A 19,527-nucleotide genomic window follows, 5' to 3' on the forward strand; every position below is an offset into this window, starting at 1 on the left:
ACCGACTGCGCCACCCAGGTGCCCCAATGCAGGTGTCTTTTAAATCATGCATTGGAAAAAAGAGTTGCCAGCAAAAAATACAGTCATACTCTTTTCTTCTTTAATAGTTTAATTATAGTTACCTTTACCAGTCTCTTCATAAAGTAGATTTAAGTTGCTGTCCAGTGCCCTTTCATCTCAGCCCGGAGGACTTCCTTTGGTGTATTTCTTTCATTCTTCTTCCTCTTTTTTTAAATGTTTATTTATTTTTATTATTATTGTTTTGATTTTTCAATGTTTATTTTTGAGAGAGAGACAGAGAGAGAGAGAGATGGGAAAGGGGCAGAGAGAGAGAGGGAGACACAGAATCACAGAATCTGAAACAGGCTCCAGGCTCTTAGCCATCATCAGCACAGAGCCCATTGTGGGGCTTGAACCCACGATCCATGGATCATGACCCGAGCTGATGTTGGACGCCCAACTGACTGAGCCACCCAGGTGCCCGATGTTTATTTTTGAGAAAGAAAGCGGGGGAAGGGCAGAGAGATTGGGAGACAGAGGATCCAAAGTGGGCTCTGTTCTGACAGCAGAGAGGCTGACACAGGGCCCAAACTCAAGAACCGTGAGATCATGACCTGAGCCGAAGTTGGATGCCCAACCAACTGAACCATCTGGGGGGGGGCCCTCCTTTGGTATATTTCTTGAAGGGAAGGTATGCCAGCTATGAATTTTTTCAGTTTTTGTTTGTCTGGAAATGTCTGAAGTTTTTCTTTGTTTATGAAGGATAGTTTTGCTGGATACAGAATTCTTGGTTTGATAATTTTTTCTCCTTCAGCATTATTGGATATGTCATCCCACTGCCTTTGGCCTTTGAGGTTTCTGATAATCTTATTGAGGGTCATTTATATGTGATGTGTCACTTCTCTCTTACCACTTTGAAGATTTTCTCTTTGTCTTTCAGTAGTTTGATTGTGATGGGTTTCGGTGTGGTGCTCTTCGAGTTTATCCTGTTGGAGTTTGTTGTACCTCTTGGATATGTAGATTAATGTTTTTCATCAGATTTGGGATTTGGGTCCACTATTTATTAACTGCCCCAATTGTGAACACTGCCTCAGGCAGCCACTGTGTTAAACAATTGCCATTGGTTGTTTTGATCATCGCCACTAGGAAAAGGCTGTTTGAGGGGAGTAGGGGCTGAGTCAGGTCAGAGCCCTAGGAGTGGGAACTTAAGAGGAACCACCAGACAGATCAGATAGTGACAGTTTCTTGGAGATCAGGCTTTTGGGGAGCTTCATACCATCTGCTCCCTCCAGTGTTTGCTAGGCTGCTTCCTGGTTTTCATGTCTGCCGTGATTGTAAGGCTACTGGTTTTTAAGGCTACTGCCAAGCTGGGGAGAGGAGGATGGGAGTAGGGCAAGTTAAAATGCCACAAAGCTCATTTTTTTACCAGAGTTCTGAAGAAGTTGATTCTGATAATTTTTTGCTAGTGTTCTTAAATCGATCTTACTGGAAAAAAATTGATTTACCTGAGGCACAGGAAATATGGAAGTCCTTTACTTGACCATTCTGAAGTGGCGATATCTTCCTTTCCAAATATTTTAAGAACCTCCACTTTTAGATCTTTAATTTATTGCCAAGTCTCCAAGACACAGATATTATATAAAGGAAGGCACCCGCGGGGCTTTTCTTTGTTTTCCCACTATCCCTGGGAGCTGAAAGGGACACTGCAGAACAACAGGGTGGGGCACAAGGATATGGTACTAGGCAGTACAGATACTCTGATCTTATTTTGATCCACAGCTCTGGCGTTCACTAGCTGTGTGACCTTGGAAAAATACTTTCTCTCTCTGGGCTCAGAGTCTTCATTGGTAAAATGGGGGTATGATAGGCTGAATAAGGCTCCCTCCTCCCAGAATAATGTCCACATCCTAATCCCTGGAACCTGTGACTATACGACTGCTCATAGTGAAAGGAACGCTGCAGTGTGGTTAAATTAAAGATTTTGAGAAGGGTAGATAATTCTGGAGTATTCCTATAGGCCCAGTACAATCCCAAAGGTTCCTATGAGAGGGAGGCTGGAGAATCAGAGGCGGTGGCAACAGCAGCAAGAGGTGTGAGTGGTACTGGAGAGATACCACAGCCTGGAGGATGCGGGTGGCCTCAGGTAGCCGGAAAAGGCAAGAAAACGGATCTCCAATAGAGTCTTCAGAGGGAACACAGCCCTTCCGACACCTTGATTTTAGACTTCTGACTTTCAGAACTGTAACAGTTTAACAACCCCGTGGTTTTAGGCCATAAAGTTTGTGGCAGCCCGTTCCAGCAGCAGTAGAAACCAAGGCAGGGGAGAACAGTGCCTGCAGCTGAAGTGTCCACAGGTATCTGAATGCCCACGGTATGCCAGAAACGGTTCAAGGTGCTGTGGGCGTGTTGTGAGCAGAGCCACTCTGCCCTCACTTAGCTGGCATCCATTTCTTGAGCAGACAAAAAAAGTAACCAAAACCACCTCCGTAATAATTATTGTCCGTGAATATTTAATTTTTATCTTGTGGTGATTCCACGAAGAAATAGAGCAAGTGGAGACAGGGGTTAACGGTGGAGAAACAAGTGTGTTTGTGCTTTCTTGGACAAGGTCGCCAAGGAAATGGTCTCTGAAGAGACAATTGGAGCAGAGACCTAACTAATAAAAAGAAAGCAACCAGAAGATCTGCAGGCAAGTGTCCCAGCAAGGGAACCCCTTAAAGAGAAAGGCCCTGAGAGGGGAGCAGACACAGCATGCTCGAGAAGCACCAAGGCCGCCAGCAGCTTCAGAGTGCGATCTGAGGGACCGGCAGGGGCCGGCTCTTGTGGGGTTTTGTACACCAGGGAAAGGGGGTGAGTCCTGTTTTAATTGCAGAGGGCAGAAACGGAGAGATTTGACACAGCGTTGATGGGACATGTTTGACACGGATCATTTTGACCATAGACTATCAGGTGACCGACGTGGAAGCTGGGACCAAAACAAAGTTGTTGGCTTCAGGCAAGAGATGACAGTGGCTTTAGACGGCAGGGGTGGTGGAAGAGGTATTGAGTGAGGGATTGAGGAGATGTGTGGGCAGCACAGGTACTTGAAAGGTGGCTGTTGAGATTAAATGGGATCATGTGTGAAGAGACCGGTAGCTCAGCCTACCGCCTGGGACACAGCAGGTGCTCTCAGCAGGGCTGCTACTGTTCTCATTAGCGTCATTGTCATCATGGCTGCTGCAGCCAGCAGGGCTATTTTAGTCTCTTGTACGAGAAAGACACATAATTAGTCTTCTGTTCGTTAGTGGCTGCAGAGGGAGCTTAGAGTTCTCCGCTCCCATAAGTGACCGTATTTGCAGCACATACGTGAAGATCTACATATCTGTTGCGTATCTTTCCATTTTTTTTTTTATTGTTTTGAATCTGTAGTCACCTCTGTTCACCTCACTTTTGGGTTTGGTGTCTGAGATGAACTCATAAGAACAGGAGAAGACTGTATCTGCTGAGTGCCCATGATGTTTCAGGCATTTTACTGGGCAAATAAACAGACATTTGCTGCACAACAAGGTCTGTTTATCCCGTCTACAGATTATAAAGCAGAGGCCTGGGGAAATTACACAACCTGTCCAGGACACAATACTCTCATGCAGTTCTGTTGCTGACCTCCCAGATTCATGCAGACCCCATAAGTTAAGGGCACAGTCTCCATCAAGACTGCCCTCACACCAGATGCCAGCCACGAATTTGGGGGTCCCCAGGCCATCTGTACTTCTGACCAACTGGCTTCAGTTTTGATAATTTGCCAAGATGACTCAGAACCCAGGGGAATGCTGTTCTTACCATTACAGTTTTATTACAAAGGGTACAAATCAGGACCAGCCAAATGAAGAGACATATAAGGCAACGTCTGCAAGGGTCGTGAACATAAACTTCCATGCCTTCTCCTGTGGAATCAGGGCACGTAGCCCTCCTGGCACATTGATATTTTCACCAACGAGGAAGCTGCACCAAGCTTCGCTGTCCAGAGATTTTATTAGGGTTTCATTAGGTAGGCATGACTGAATCATCAGCCACATGAGTGAACTCAATATCTAGGCCTCCTTCCCTCCCTACAGAGAAGGGAATACCATTCCCAGGATGTGGGGGGGGGGGGGGGGTCTGGCTGATTTCAAGTGATTCAAAGCCCCAAGTCTCTTAATTACATGGTTGGCCTTTCTGGCCTGGCCTCCTCTTGAGCATAAGCTATCTAGGGGTCCACCACGTCGGCTCTTTGGCATAAACCATCAGGGCCCCCATGAATAACACAGACGTTACTATTACTTAGGAAATTCCAAAGGTTTAGAGGTTCCCTCCCAGGAACCATGGATGAAGACCAGACCAATTCTTTATTACACGACCCAGGATCACACATCCAATGAGTGGTGGAGCCAGGATTGAATCCAGTTCTTCCTGGCTCCAGAGCCCTTCTCCATCCACTACACCTTCTTTACTGCTAAGGCCTTTAGAAGAGTGGTTTGCTTATGGTCACACAGCTAGTGACTAACAAGAGGGCCTGGCCCCCAGTCCTGACGACCAGTGTGTGCTCCTTTCCACAATTCTATTTCATTTTTCATATTGGGGCACATTGGACCTGTTCCTGTCAATTTTGCAGATGGTCTGGGCAGGCCGAGTTGGTGAAAAGAATTGGAGCTTTTGCTTTCATTTTTATTTCTACAATTGCAGAATATTGCTTCCTAGCTAAGCTCTATCAGTTATCAGCGTTTGTCATCATTTAGGTGTATTTTATTCATAAATTTAAAAATCAGGTGAAAAAAATCAATCAGTGCTTCCAGTATTTAAGACAGTTATAAATCCTAGGGCTCCTGGGTGGCTCAGTCAGTTAAGCATCCAACTCTTGATTTTGGCTCAGATCATGATCTCAGGGTCGTGAGATTGAGCCCTGTGTTGGGGCTTTGCACCGAGTGTGGAGCCTACTTGGGAATCTCTCTCTCCCTGTCTCTCTCTGCCCCTCCCCTGCTTGTGCTCTCTCTTTCTCAAAATAAATAAATAAACTTAAAAAAAAGATTATAGTGGCACCTGGGTGGCTCAGTCAGTTAAGCGTCTGACTTCAGCTCTGGTCATGATCTTGCGGTTTGTGAGTTCGAGCCCCACTTTGGGCTGACAGCTTAGAGGCTGGAGCCTGCCTCAGATTCTGTGTCTCCCTCTCTCTCTGCCCGCCCCCCCCCGCCCCCACCTCCACTCACGCTCTGTCTCTCAATAATAAATAAACATTTAAAAAAATTATAAATCCTTTTTGGTTTATTGTTTTCCTTTTCAAAGTGAGAAATATTAATAGAAGAAAGTTAATCCATTATTATTTGTACCTAAAGTGATGCTATTATCCTAACATTTGGCTTAATTTGTGTACCTCTCTCTGTTTCCAGGTAGCATCCACTGTATTTTCCATGCAACTGGGCACCACTACACTTGGAAAAAAGTTACCACAACGGTGCACAACATTATCGTGGGCAAGTTGTGGATAGATCAGGTAAGCAGAGGTGCCCAAAGTGTACTGAAGTTCAGAAGAATACCTTCTTAGGTACGTCTTTGCAGTGTCCAGGGCATGTGAACTTGCCCCGGATTGAACTTGCCCCTGATTTATCCACCTCTCCCAACGAACTGCTCTCAGCCAGTAGCCCCACCTCAACCTTCCCGAGTTTCTATACTACAAATTCTTACTTGTAAATGACCAATTTATACCATTCATTCAATGACTGCTCTATCAGGACTGTGTCGGCTACTATGAAAGTACAGGAAAATAATAAACACGGCTCCTACTCTTCATCCTTTCGTTATTCATCAGACATTTACTGCCAGGCAGAGTCTAGGTCTTGGGGATACAAAATCAGATAAGACATTGTCCTCAAAGAGTTACTGTATCACTGGAGACCCATGACAAATATGTAGAGATTGAAAAGTATTTAACAAAATACACAAGTGTAAGAACTGTACTAAAATAACATCTAATTACTTGTCAGTTTGCTGACAAGGGCCTGGTTTGGAAAAGGCAAACCGTTATGTGAATATCAGCATATGTGTTGAGGGGCATATCATAGGCCACCTAACGTGACACACAATTGAAAGAAAACCAGAAGGCATTTGGTCCTGATCCCAACCTGGAATACCAAGGTTCTGAATACCAAGGTTCCGTGGCTTCTCGGGTCAGCTGAGACCGGAAGCCATAAGCAAGGGAGTCCAAGAGTGTAAGATGGAAAAGTGAGGAATTATGAGGCATGGGGTCTAGCAGACATTCAGATCCCCTGGGACTGATAAAATCAAGCCATGGGCACCTGGGTGGCTCAGTCAGTTAAGTGCCTGGCTCTTGATTTCAGCTCTGGTCATGATCTTATGGTTTGTGAGATCAAGTCCTGTGTCAGGCTCTGTGCTGACCGCACGGAGCATGCTTGGGATCCCCTCTCGCTGCCCTTCCCCTGCTTGCACACTCTCTTTCCCTCAAAATAAATAAATAAACATTAAAAATAAATAAGGGGCATCTGGGTGGCTCAGTCAGTTAAGTGACCTACTTTGGCTCAGGTCATGATCTCACGGTTCATGAGTTCAAGTCCTGCATCGGGCTGTCTGCTATCAGCACGCACAGAGCCCGCTTTGGATCGTCTCTGCCTCTCCTCCGCTCACCCCCTCTGTCTCTCAAAAATAAGTAAACATTAAATAAACAAACAAATAAATAAATGAAATCAATCCATGACGGCTTTTGTTTTCTAGTCCGGTGAAATTGATATTGTGAATCACAAGACGGGCGACAAGTGCAATCTTAAATTTGTTCCTTATAGCTACTTCTCTCGTGATGTAGCAAGAAAGGTAAGAAAAGTTGAGTTTAAATGTTTTTCCTTAGCGTGTATCTCTTAGAAAGCCTGCTCCTTTGGGGTTCGTGTAGATAACAGATGGATAGACAGTCTAACGTACATATATCTACATCTCCTAAATATGTATGTGGTGATTTGGCAGGGGTGGGGGGAGGGGGAGGGCGGCAGGGAAGGAGAGGTAAAGGAGAAAGTCAGCAAGAAGGGAGACTAGATTGCATTGCCAAACCGAATCCTTTCTTTTCTGGGAAAGACATTGAGTAAGAAAGGAAAAGTCAAGAGCAATGAGAGATTGGAAATGGGAAGCACAGAGGAAGGACCAATAAAAGGATTTCAGGAAGAAGGATGGGCAGTTTGACCTCTGTGAGGTCTGAGTGCGGGTCTCGCGTCACCACCACAGTGGAATTGTGCCATGAGTTTCGGTGGACAGTGAAGAAGAGTCGGGGGTTAAATCTGCTTGTGGCTGTCTGACTTCCAGGGAGAAGAAAATCCCATAATTCCAAGTACCGGTCAGATCCTTTCCCTGCATGTATCATTGCAACAAAAATCCCTGTACCACAAAATGAGGAGAGCCAGCTCATGGCCATTTATTTTACACAGCTCAAAAAAGTGTACCAGAATAATCTGGGTGGCTCCACGGTGTTTGCCAAAGCAGGGTTTAACCAGTATTTACCCTAGGACTTTGGCTGCCGGAATGGTCAGGTAAGCCACATCACGCCGACTGCCGCACTGCAAAGCCCTGCTCCCCACCTTGCAGGTGACCGGGGAAGTGACCGACCCGTCAGGAAAAGTCCACTTTGCCCTTCTGGGGACATGGGATGAAAAAATGGATTGTTTCAAAGTACAAGCAGTCATTGGGGAAAATGGGGGTGATGCTCGACAGAGAGGCCACGAGGCAGAGGAAAGCAGGGTCATGCTATGGAAAAGGAACCCTTTACCGTGAGTATCCGTATCCCGGCTCTCCAGGTAACACTTGGACCTCAACCTCGGAACAGTGTTGATGGCATTTCTGCCTTCCTTCCCACTGAATTATGTGAGGGATCAGCCAGGGAAATCAGAACTTTTGGAGAGATAACCAGAAGGTGGTCATTGTATGATTCGAGTTGTAGCGTGCCTTGTCAGGAAAGCTGAAACAAAGCAAGCCACATCTGCCAAGAAATGTTTATAATTTAGAGCAAAACTATTCAAAAGCAGGTGGCTCAGTCGGTTGAGTGACTTCAGCTCGGATCATGATCTCACCGTTCGTGAGTTTGAGCCTCACGTCAGGCTCTGCGCTGACAGTGCAGAGCCTGCTTGGGATTCTCTGTCCCCCCTCTCTCTCTGCCCCTCCCACACTCACACTCTCTCTCTCAAAAATAGAACAAACAAACCAACCTCTTCAGAAGTGGCTGGAGGAGAAAGATGCCTACCACCTGTTAACAGTTTAGCCTGAGGGGCGCTTGGGTGGCTCATTCCGTTGAGTGTCCAGCTTCCGCGCGGGTCATGATCTCACAGTTTGTGAGTTTAAGCCCCGCATCCGGCTCTGTGCTGATGTCTTGGAGCCTGGAGCCTGCTTCAGAGTCTGTCTCCCTCTCTCTCTGCCCCTCCCCCGCTTGTGCTCTGACTCTCTCAAAAATGTTAAAAAAACATTAAAAGAAAAAAACAATTTAGCCTGAGACCCAGTGGCCATCTAAAGGTCTCTGAGATGATATACGGGAATTCGGAACGAAGACGGAGGCCATCTGTCTCCTGTCATCTCATTTACCCAGTGTATAATAACAGCAAGATTATCCCAGAACAGGTTAAAAAGAAAGCGAAGGAAATGGGAATAAGAAAGTTCATTTAGCAGAATGTTCCCTTCCATTCTTAATCTCTGCTGAGCACAGCACGAGCCCAGCGGACTGCTGGCACAAGTGATGCTAGGGGAGGGGATGGGGGATGGTCCAGTCTGGGTCTCTTAACTAGGGGAGCCTGACCTGGTCCTAGAGTCTGTCCATCTGTAGAACAGCTTCGGGGAGGTCGTCTTTGGGTCGTTGCTCCTTAACGAGGCCCTGGGCTCTGGCATCACCGTTTCTCTTCCCCATCCTTTACTTGCAGGAAGAACGCAGAAAACATGTACTACTTCTCAGAGCTCGCGCTCACGCTCAATGCCTGGGAAAGTGGCACTGCCCCCACAGACAGCAGATTGCGGCCCGACCAGAGACTGATGGAGAACGGGCGCTGGGATGAAGCCAATGCTGAGAAGCAGCGCCTGGAGGAAAAACAAAGACTTTCCAGGAAGAAGAGAGAAGCAGAAGCTATGAAAGCCACCGAGGATGGTAACGAACCTGCCTTCTACTCTATTTCTTGATGCGTGGAGAATCACTTGGTGTGTTTCTGGCTCTCATTCCGCTTTCTCCCCCCGCTTTCCCTTTAGGCACACCGTACGATCCCTATAAAGCACTGTGGTTTGAGCGTAAGAAGGACCCTGTTACCAAGGAGTTAACCCATATTTATAGGGGAGGATACTGGGAATGTAAAGAAAAACAGGACTGGACCTCATGCCCGGACATTTTCTGAAATGGCAGCAACAAAAAGGAGGAGGATCCAAAGGAGAAGATGACAGAGGATGTGCGGGAAAGCTGGCATTTGTGACTCTTACCAAGCGCTTTCCTCCAGTTTGTCTGTCTTAACCAATCATTTTTTCCAAATCAATCACCAGAAGCAGACACCAGTGGTGGTGATTGGCTGGTTGCCTTAGCTGATTGAAACTGAAATCGACATACTAGATACCTATGTTTGTAAGGGGGAGGGTGAGTGGCTGAAAGTTAGCGTTACAGCCCTTCTGCAAAGTCAAGTACTCTCGACTCTTCCTTCTCCCTCTGCCCCCGTTTTAAGATGACGTCGTTCACCCTCCCCTGTAGTATCCTGCTCAGCCAAGGTCCGCATGAGATTATGATTCAGGGGCATTTTTGGTGCTGTTCAGAGCAAGAGCTGAATTTAGAAGTTCCTTCAAAGAGGAAGCACATAAGACTTACCAACGGAGGCATCGTGAATGACTGCAGTGGAGCTTAGGCGTGGCGTTATGAGGCGGGGTCACAGACGGGGTCAGTTTAATGGGGTGTCCACCCAGAGGTAACTGCGGTATCGGAACGCTGGCGAGGGGGCTTGTTCTGTAAGGTTGGAATATTCAGAGTGACATTCTTAGAAGTTTCTGTCTTGCGTAAATTACCCTTCTGCGGTCCTCCCTCTTTGACAGCGACCGGAGGCTGCTTTGGTGGTTGGTAGGAGGGTCACGTTATCCTCACAAGGGAGTTTTCTGGACTTCGTCAGGCCGAGAACTTCTGAGAACACAAAGCAGGATGGAAGGGACCGTTAGTCACTTTGCCGTCCCCATTCCTCCTCAGCCCCATCCTTCATTGCCTTTCTTGCCCCCACCCCCATCTCCCTCTCTCTCAGCACGATACCAGTTTGGGTCTGGGCCCCCGTGCGGAGCAAAGCACTACCTGCCCTATGCTGACATCCTTCAGAATTTGAGAGAAGGACTTAATTTGGAACAAAAGTTTTCACCATCTCTCAAGCCCTACGGACTGGAGCCACCTCTAGAATAATGTGTTAAATACCTGTATATTATATATATGTAGAGAAAAATCTAATTTTTTTTGTTTGATCTTCCTCCTTCCCATTAAGAATCTTGTTTTTTGGTATCATTTGTCTCCCTGGGACTCTCTCTTGGACACACTGATGTGGGCTGGGGCCTCCCCTGTCTTCCATCTTTTAGGGGCAGGCAGATCCAGAACCTGTGTAGGGTCACATCTGGCCGTTACTGAGCAGGGACTCGATCCCTGGTCTGTGTCATGGAGTGCCTGCCCACTGCTGTCTAGATTCTGCTCTCCTGATTGCCTGACTCTTAAAAATGAAATCCTAACTCTTCCCGCCTTTTTTCCTTCTTCTGTTAGGAAGAGCGTGGGTAGAGAGGACGGTGATTTCCAGTTTAATTCCGCCTCTGTCCAAATCGCAGCATACACAGCTGATTCCCAAAAGAAACTTCTTCCCAGGACGTGGGGCCGAAAGTGCCGTCATGTTGGGGTGGGTGAGAGAACCACGCCTGTCGGGCCTTGGCTTCCTTCATTTTGCATTCTGTATTTGTTTTAGCTGTCCTGTTCAGAGATCTACCCCTGTGCAGCCCACCCTTGGTTGAGGATCACAAATTGAGGTGCCTTCCTTGTATGCTTTTTGTTAGTGTTTTTTGTTTCTGTTCCTTAACTGCTGAGCCTCAGCCAGTGTGGGTCCTGGGGGAAATATCATTCCAGAGGAAGCCATCCCTGCACGGAAATGGGATTTACACTAGACAAATGAGTACTCGTGTTCCTTCCTCGCCATCCCTCCCTTCCCATCTGTGGTGCACTTGAGAAAGGGGCAGCCGCCGGGGAGTTTCCTCTAAGACCCCGATTCCCACTGTAAGCGCGGGGTTGCGCTGGGCCTTCTTGCAAGGAGGCCTGTAAAGGCTGTGACCTAATCAAGGGACTTCAGCCAGAGCGGGGATTCCTCAACCAAACTGAACAGCTCTGCTTTACCCCCCCTGCCCCTCCCCTTCTTCCTTCACCATCTGCACTACATTTCCAGCCTGATCCCCAGTCAGATTCCTGCTAATGGAGAAGCTTTGAGTCCTTCAGGTGAAATGAAGTCACATTGAAACAAAACTATATATATTTTCGTTTTTTGTGGTTTTTTTTGCCTTATTGTTTTTTTTTTCCAAGAAAACTACTAAATTAAATAATTTTTAAAAAGTCATATCGTTTGTCTGATTCACTTGTACTCCCACCACGGAAGCAGTGGTGGAGGAGGGCCTGGAGGACTGACCCAGTGCTGGTTCGTTCTTGGGAAGCGGGCAGCTGATCTTTGCGAGAAATTGAAAGAAGAATGGGGCATGGGTTTCTAGGCGTTCCAAGCATTCGGCAACATTCTCAAGGGCCCATGGACAGCAGAGTAGTTTCAACAGGCCCTTCCGCTTCGATGGCATGTAACGGTCAGTGTCCCACCGTGGTTATAGGGGAATCGTATCTAGTGCTTTTGATGTTGAGCCTGTTTCACCTCCAAAAATAAAAGTTTTCTTGAATGTAATTTCTCTTGCCCATTTAGATTCTCAGATTCTTAGCTGTTTCATGTAGGGATTCAATTCTGTACTTTGAAACGTAAGCAATGGAGGATTGATTTAAAGGCCTTGGAGAGCATTAGGACTGTGAAAAGGCTTGGTTAGGTTTTCACTGTAAAGTTCAGGGCAGGGGGGAGGTGGGCAAAGGAATCAAAGGACCCAGATAGGCTGCACATCAGGGCAGGCTCGGGCCCTGCCCTGTGACTGGGCATCTGCTCCTGGGCCCAGCAGGCTGAGAGATTCTGAACATTGTCTGGCTCACACACAATTTTAAGAGGTAAATGTTAGAATCGTCGTGTTGAATATGAAGAAAGGCACTGGGAAAAGGCACACACACAAAAAAAAACACCTAAATTCACCCAAGGTCACACAGCGTATGGTTGGGCACAGTCATTCAAATCCAAAGCTGGGTTGTCTGACCACCGAGTCTGTGATCCCCTACAACTTTGTGTCCTAAGAGAAAGTGGGTTGGAAGGCAGCTGGCAGTTAAGTCATTTCCTCCTGGATTAGGTCATATTGTGCAGAGGCTTAGTGATGTGGAGAGTGCCACCTTGGAGGTCGATCTGCAGGAAAGAGAAGCCTTGAGGTTCAGCCTCCAGGCTCCTTGATTTCCCAAGGCTCTCAAGTCCACAAAAATGAGCTGTGTCTCCAGGGATTATTCTAGCCTGGTTCTTGGGAAGGCCACTCATCTGTTCAAGTCATTTGCCTGATTCACACTGCTGGGCTTGACGGTAATTCAGCAACTTACCAGGTTTTTTTTTCTGGCAAGCTAAAAACATTGCAGTAGACCCTTGCACTTGTGAGACCTACATCCGGCAATCTTGAATAGCACTGTGCTACACAATTTCATCCAAAAGGGGCAAATGTAGCTGGAACATAGTAACAATCCTTTCTTTAGTCTTTTCATGGGCTACTGTGACCTGATTGTCTGGGATGTGGATCCCGAAGGGTCTACCATACTCATGCTTCAAAATGATGACCCAGCAAAAGTACAAATTAGTACACTTGTCAGGGACCTCTGAGGTCCCACACATTGCAAGGGCCTACTCTACTTTCAGCGAGATAAATGAAAACCAACCCTAAAAAGAGGTGTAGAAAAATCTTCTTTGGAATTTTTTCACTATAAGGTGTATACCCTGTGAAACTCTAAGATTGCTGTCAAAATTTAGAGCTTGCTTCTAAAAGTTTATAAAGCTTTTGCCCAGTGATCTGCCCTGCCCTGTGGGAAGCATTCCAAGCCGCTCATGGTTTTCCCTTCCAAGCTCATAAAGTAATGGGTAGTTCTATTCTCAGGCCTTCCTCCCTACTACCTTTTCAGTTCACACTGATCCCTCAGGGGAAGGAGGCAGGGTGGCCAGATGAGGTCTCTTTCAAGGCAAGAACTAAAGAGCTCAGAATCTCCTATAAACAACCTTGCAGAGATCACATCTGAGTTTAACCAGGTGATTTTAAAAGTTAATAAAGAACCGGTGGGGGGGGGGGGTGGCTCAGCCGGTTGAGCATCTGACTTCAGCTCAGGTCATGATCTAGTGGCTCGGGGTTCATGAACTCAAGCCCTGCCTTGGGCTCTCTGATGTCAGTACAGAGCCTGCTTTGGAAGCTTTGTTCCCGTCTCTCTGTCCCTCCCCCGTCATGCTCTCTCTCTCTCTCTCTCTCTCTCTCTCTCTCTGTCTCTCAAAAATAATAAATAAAAACATTAAAAAAAAATTGGCCCTGAGACATGGCTTGCTTTCTTTCTCTCTCTCTTCTCTTCCCTATCTCTCTCTCCTCTCTCTCTTCCTTCTCTTTCAGCATCGACTCCAGTCTGCTATGTAACATACATTAAGGATACACGTGGCGAGAAAGAGCTCTGACAAACAGGCAATAAGAGCTGGTGAAAGCACCGGAGAAGGGCCACCAGCCTGCAGGGGCGGGGGGACGACGGAGACATGTCAGAGAGGAATTCTAGAAGGAGGAGAATGTATCTGAGATGCGAGTCACAGGTTTAATAGGGAAGGGCAATGTATAGAACACTGCGTGGACGAAGATGAAGAGCAGTGTAGGAAAGCATCCTGAGCTTGGGTGGCTGCGTGAGCCGCTGGATTTCAGAGTCAAGGAGAAAGCACTGATCTGGCACTGGAGAGAGGAAAGGGTTTCTGGAAGGCTATATCCTATCTGAAGAAAGAAGTCTTCATCTTTGCTCTCAAGTAGAGAGCCTGTGCAGGATTTTTAAGCAGGGTGATGGGTTCCAGTGTGGAAAGTGAATTACAGGTGGGAAGATCAATGAAGAGGTTGGGGAAGATGTGAGGATGAAGAGAAGTGGAGGGAGTCCAGAACTCCTGAACTTGAATGAACAGCACTTGGGTCTGATTATGGGTGGCGAGCAGAGAGGGAAGAAATTGTGTTTTTCTTCCTCGGGAAATGCAGACAGAAGGTGATAGAAAGGTAAGTTTAGAGGGAAAGATGGTTCATTTTTGGACATTCTGAGCTGGATGTCCCCATGAAGAGGTTGGGTAAGCGATTGAAGGTGTAGATCTCTTGGTAATAGTTTTTGTGAGACTGAGGGAGGCTGCACATTAAATTTCACCTGGTCAATTTACAAAGTACACAGTCCTGAGCCCCCTCTGCAGAGAGCCTGATTCAGTTAGCGCTAGGGCTAGCTCAATTTTATATATGTGAATGTTAGGGATGCAAAGTTATGAAATAGGTGGAATAAAATTAACCTATTAGGAGATATTATTAAACCACAGCTTGCTTCTTAGAGTTTGAGAGAGTCTCAGCCAATCCCATGTTTTGACAGTGTCTGTATATTTGAGAGTTTGAAGATGTCCAGGTGGGGTTACAAAAACGGAGGCATATTTTCACGACTTAGGTTTGGCAAATCAATGCTTTTAACATACAGATGCCACGACTCTACGCATACCTCATCTGGAGGTGACACTGAAGAGTCACATTTTACACATGGCCGTCCTGTTCAGTTCCATACGTTTCTTGAGTCCAAACAACTGAGAAAAGTAAAATTATTTGTCATTTCTAGCTTATACACGGGGAGGCTTTGCTTTATCACCTCTATAATATTTGCTAGATGCTTACCTCCAGCTGAATCTATTCTGACCTCTTCTGTGACAACGGAACAAATACTATTTTATTATGGAAATACGGGAAATAGCTTTTACAAGCTGCCGAAATAGCTCAGCTGGGAGAGCGTTAGACTGAAGATCTAAAGGTCCCTGGTTCGATCCCGGGTTTCGGCAGTGGTTTTAGAGGTCACTGCCAGTGGCAGCTCCTTTCCAGGGAGCAGTACACGTCTTCTAATGAAAGAATCCCAGGCTGCCACCCTGGGGGGCATCCTCCACGCACACGAGCTTGGGGTGTAGGCGCGGAGGGACTGGCCTTTTTTTATGTCGTTGCTTTTAAACTGCTCAGTTTAAAGTCAGGGTCCCTTCCCTGACCTTGGATCTGGCTGAGACCACGCTCTCCGCACGTACTACACAACTCTCGCTTGCTTGATCAGTCTAGCCCTCTCTCTTCTTTCCTGTTTCCAGCGACGTTCCGGGAGCTGCTGGAGGTAGAACCTTTCCCCGCGGGTGGGAGCCCCTGGCGCGCCCGGGCTCCGCAGGGCGCTTGACGGCCACGCAACTGCCACGCGCGGGGGCGCGGAGCGCGGGGCGCGCGGGGCTCGATGGGGATGCCGACATCCCGGGCTCTCTCTCCGCCAAGGAAACCTTCGATTTCGGTTTGGTCCACCTGGTTTAACAGAAACAAGCACCTAGGTCAGCTTTGGGTGGTGGTGGTGGTGGTGGTGACGGTGCGGTGGTATGGGCAGCCCTCTCTGGTTCACGTCTACAGCAGGGTTACCAAATCAAATTCCAGGACACGCAATTGAATTTGAAATTCAAAGAAAGGACAAATGTTTTTTAGTATAAGCATGTTCCAAACACTGCGTGGATCATACGAAGTACACACTCTTTTCCCAGAAACTTAAATGTAACTAAATTTTTATTTGGTAAATCACAAACCGCTGTTGGACATCACATACACATACATATGCTCTGAACTCGATGCGCCCCCTGCCCCCCCCCCCCGCCCCCGCAATTATACTGAGAAACTACTCAGGATGATCCGGATTTGCACAACAGACTGGTAGTTCCTTATTCTCAAAATCTCGAAATGCACAAAATGGGTTTGCGACCATCACCATCAGAGGAGGCCATAGCAGGGATTCCCAGGAAACACAGGGAATCAAACCGTCCAACCTGACCCAGGCTTCCAGAGTTGTTTACACTAGCCTGGGATGGGGGTGGAGGAGAGGGGGAATTTGGAGGCTCTGGGCTGGATGATGATGATGATGATGATAGTCATTTTTATTATTAATATAACTTGTTAAGATGATGAGTCACTCAACTCAAGGCAGTGCAATGGAACCAAATACACTTAGGCATGCCTTCTTTTGGGCTGGGTGCCAGGCTGGGACATGGGGAGAGAGAATGGTGATTCAGTTCTCATATTCTAAAAACCCTAGATGTGATGAAAGACAACATGGAGAAATACTGCTTTGGAACCTATTTATATGCCCTCCCCTTTCTGTTCATCTGTGTCAGTATGCTAGCTGATGAGGGGCTTTGTCCCCCACATCTTTGGGTTCTTGGGTGGAAGGATGCATTTTGATGAGGGACTCTTGAAATCTAATGATGGTCAAAAAGAAGGAAAAGAAAATGATGTATTAAAAAATTGGGTAGTTCAGAGTTTGCATGGTGTACATTGGCATGTGTGACAGGGAATTTTATAGGTCACCTTGGCTAGGCTACGGTTGTTTAGCCAAACACCAGTCCTGATGTTGCTTGCTGTGAAGGTGTTTAGGTGTGATTAACATGTAAATCAGTAGACTTCGAGTAAAGCAGATGATGCTCTGGAACGTGGCTGGGCCTCTGTTCAGTCATCTGAAGGTTTTAAGAATGGGGTCTCCTGATGAAGAAGGCACTGTCTGCAAGCTGGTAAATAGAAAACCTGCCTGGGCTTCCAGCTTGCTGCCTTCCTGAAGTTAAACTCAAGACTACAACATCAACTCTAACTGGAATTTCCAGTCTGTTGGCCTACCCACCTTGCACTTGCCAGCCCCCACAATTGTGGGCCAATTTCTTAAAATCTCTCTTTTTCACTGTGGCCCTCCCCAGTTTCCAGCCTGAGGAGAGAAGGAGGATCTCTGCGGGAAGTACTTGGGATCCAAGCAAGACGCTCAGAGAATACAGGGTGTCTGCCTGAATCACCATTCTTGCCCTGGTGGCATCCACCTACCCAGTTAATGTCTTTTTTTCCCTACCACATTCTACTCTGCCCGCGTTCTAATTGTCCATCTGTGTTGCCAAAGCACTTGAATATTCCTCTATTAAAGCACTGGTTATGAGGCTCCCAAAGGTTTGGGGTGTAGTAGATCTATTACGGAACCAGGCTGGATCGCTGACGGAAGAACCAAGCGGCACTCGGAGAGCTTGGAGGATCGGAGGTTGATTTACATCGATGGGCTCAGGTGAGACGGTCTCCCCAAAGTTCCGAGCCACCAAAGTCTGCTACTTCCGCATTAGTGGCAATATGGTGCGAGGCACGCGGGGCAGGAAGAAGACCCCAGGAGAGTCTTCAGGAGGGGCCTGGAATTCCCTATCAGTTCTGTGGGCCATCTTATGATTTTTTCCCTCTCAAGGGCAGGGTTTGGTTTTTTCCCCATCAGATCCACAAGGGCAGGGAAGGAGAAGACTAGGGATGGTGCTGGTCACCAGAAGGTGCTACCCAGGGAGGACGGCAGTTAAACTGACGGGCGAGGGGGAAGGAGTGAAAGGAAGGTAGCATGCCAGTTGGAGGGAACGTGTGTAAAGACCCAGAGGACCGAAAGGTAGCAGGGGATCTGTAATGTGCAAATAGTAGCGTGTCCTGGTGAAGGGAGACGGGTTTGCCCCCGCAGGGCGGAGCGCGCGTGCGCAGAGGCCGAGCCTGAGGGGGCGGGGCGGGGGCGCGCTCTCTGGGCCCAGGCCCAGGGTGGCTGCTAGCTCTTTCTCCCGAGCCCTGGTCGCCTCTTTCAGCTCCTCCGCTTCGCGCTTCTTTTGAGGTGGGCACCTGAGGACAAGGGACTGCAAAGTGGTGCTTCTCGGAAGAAGGGACACCTGCCACCTTTAACACGGAACCGTGGTCTCCGAGCCTGTGCTCTTTGCTTTTAGGGCAAAGACATGCGTGGGCCGGGGTGGAGGGACGGGTGTGTGCAGTGAAGCAATGGCTTCCCCTCTCTTCAGGCTTTTGCAGAACTGAAGATTCATGTTTGCCAAGGAGTCTCTAAATAAAAGGGGGCGCGTTTTATTTTGTTATATTTAAGAAATCTGCATTCAGCTGCCAAAGAACGACCTGACACCGTCCCCGCATGCTCTCCTCTTTACCTCCCGTCCCCGCGGGGTCCGTGGGCCGGAATTGGATTAGTCACACGCAAAGGACGAATCCGGGAGCTCGTTCTGGGCGGTGCTGTCAGCTCGCAGCGCAAACGACAACAGGGTCTTCATGCACCAAAGGGAGGAACTTCCCGTGAGCCCGGATAGCTCAGTCGGTAGAGCATCAGACTTTTAATCTGAGGGTCCAGGGTTCAAGTCCCTGTTCGGGCGCGACAACTAAACTTTTTCCTAATAATTTAAAAAACAAGTACAAGCGTTCAGGATCAGCTTTCGTTATCCGGGTGCTTTCCGAGAAGGGAGTAAAATCCTGGAGCTGTAGACTGCGAGGAAAAGCCGCGTCCCAGCGAGGACACACATTGCAAACCCTTGTGCAAAGGCCCCTGGGAGGCTCGCAGTGCATTGTTCGAGGGAATTAAATATACTGCTTTATTCTGCAACCACCGGCGGGGCCGCAGAGGTCCCAATTACCGCGGTATTCACAGGAAGGGGGAACGAATGCTTCTGGACGTCCCTTGGACTCCCCCGGTCACCGTCCTGCTTCGCTGTCCTGCGGGAGGTCCCCGCTGACCCTCTCTCTGGGGTTCCCTCCCGCTAGGTGTCTGGGATTACTGCACGGTTCCTGCACCTACACGCCACTTTACTACCCTTCTAGAGAATATTTCTGCACGCTGAAAAGGAAGAGAAGGCCATTTAGAAACCGAAACACCAAATAGAGCGGTCTTCTCTCTAAATAAAGTCTTCTCTCTCCTCCCCAACCCCAAGTGTGACCCTGAACACAGGGGAGAAAGGCGGAGATGGCAGCATTGCCGTGGGAGGAAGAACGTGCGTGTTGGAAAGAGTGCCTTCAAGGGGCTGGGGTGGGACAAGTCCTGGTGTCACGAAGAGAAAAAGAGCTCGCACTGACTACAGTCTAACAAGGGAAGCCTTCGGCTCCTGATAAGTATTGAGGAAGTTGGGTTGTGGTCAAAAGAGAAAGACTAAAACTAATTTCCCTGGTAGGTGGAGGGGAAGGTACGTCCTTGCTTCACTAGAGATTGAGCCTTTCTTGTCTCTGCCAGGCAACGGAAGAAAGTCCATCTTGATCTCAGCAGGATGGGAGTGTAGGTTGATTGAGTCAGCTGGGGGGGGGGGGGGGGGGGGGGGGGGGGGGGGGGGGGGGGGGGGG

At 47.9% G+C, this 19,527-nt stretch overlaps 1 protein-coding gene and 2 non-coding genes across 3 annotated transcripts in view; all 3 read left to right on the forward strand.

The window, feature by feature from the left end:
* The window catches only part of OSBP (oxysterol binding protein), a 36,686-nt gene extending 25,134 nt beyond the window's left edge, over positions 1-11,552 (forward strand). The window contains exons 11-15 of the mRNA XM_040495893.1: positions 5,403-5,506; positions 6,742-6,837; positions 7,597-7,778; positions 8,916-9,136; positions 9,235-11,552. Of these exons, the coding sequence (XP_040351827.1) occupies positions 5,403-5,506; positions 6,742-6,837; positions 7,597-7,778; positions 8,916-9,136; positions 9,235-9,377 (746 nt within the window). The 3' untranslated portion in view covers positions 9,378-11,552. The remainder of the gene's footprint in view (positions 1-5,402; positions 5,507-6,741; positions 6,838-7,596; positions 7,779-8,915; positions 9,137-9,234) is intronic.
* A 3,560-nt stretch (positions 11,553-15,112) lies between these two features.
* Positions 15,113-15,185, forward strand: TRNAF-GAA (transfer RNA phenylalanine (anticodon GAA)). Its single transcript has one exon. It is a non-coding gene; the product is annotated as a tRNA-Phe (tRNA).
* A 3,314-nt stretch (positions 15,186-18,499) lies between these two features.
* TRNAK-UUU (transfer RNA lysine (anticodon UUU)) lies at positions 18,500-18,572 on the forward strand. The gene has a single exon. It is a non-coding gene; the product is annotated as a tRNA-Lys (tRNA).
* Positions 18,573-19,527: the final 955 nt, after the last annotated feature.

This window comes from Herpailurus yagouaroundi, unplaced genomic scaffold, assembly GCF_014898765.1.
Source record: "Herpailurus yagouaroundi ecotype Mexico unplaced genomic scaffold, PumYag 187, whole genome shotgun sequence".
Taxonomy (NCBI): Eukaryota; Metazoa; Chordata; class Mammalia; order Carnivora; family Felidae; genus Herpailurus; species Herpailurus yagouaroundi.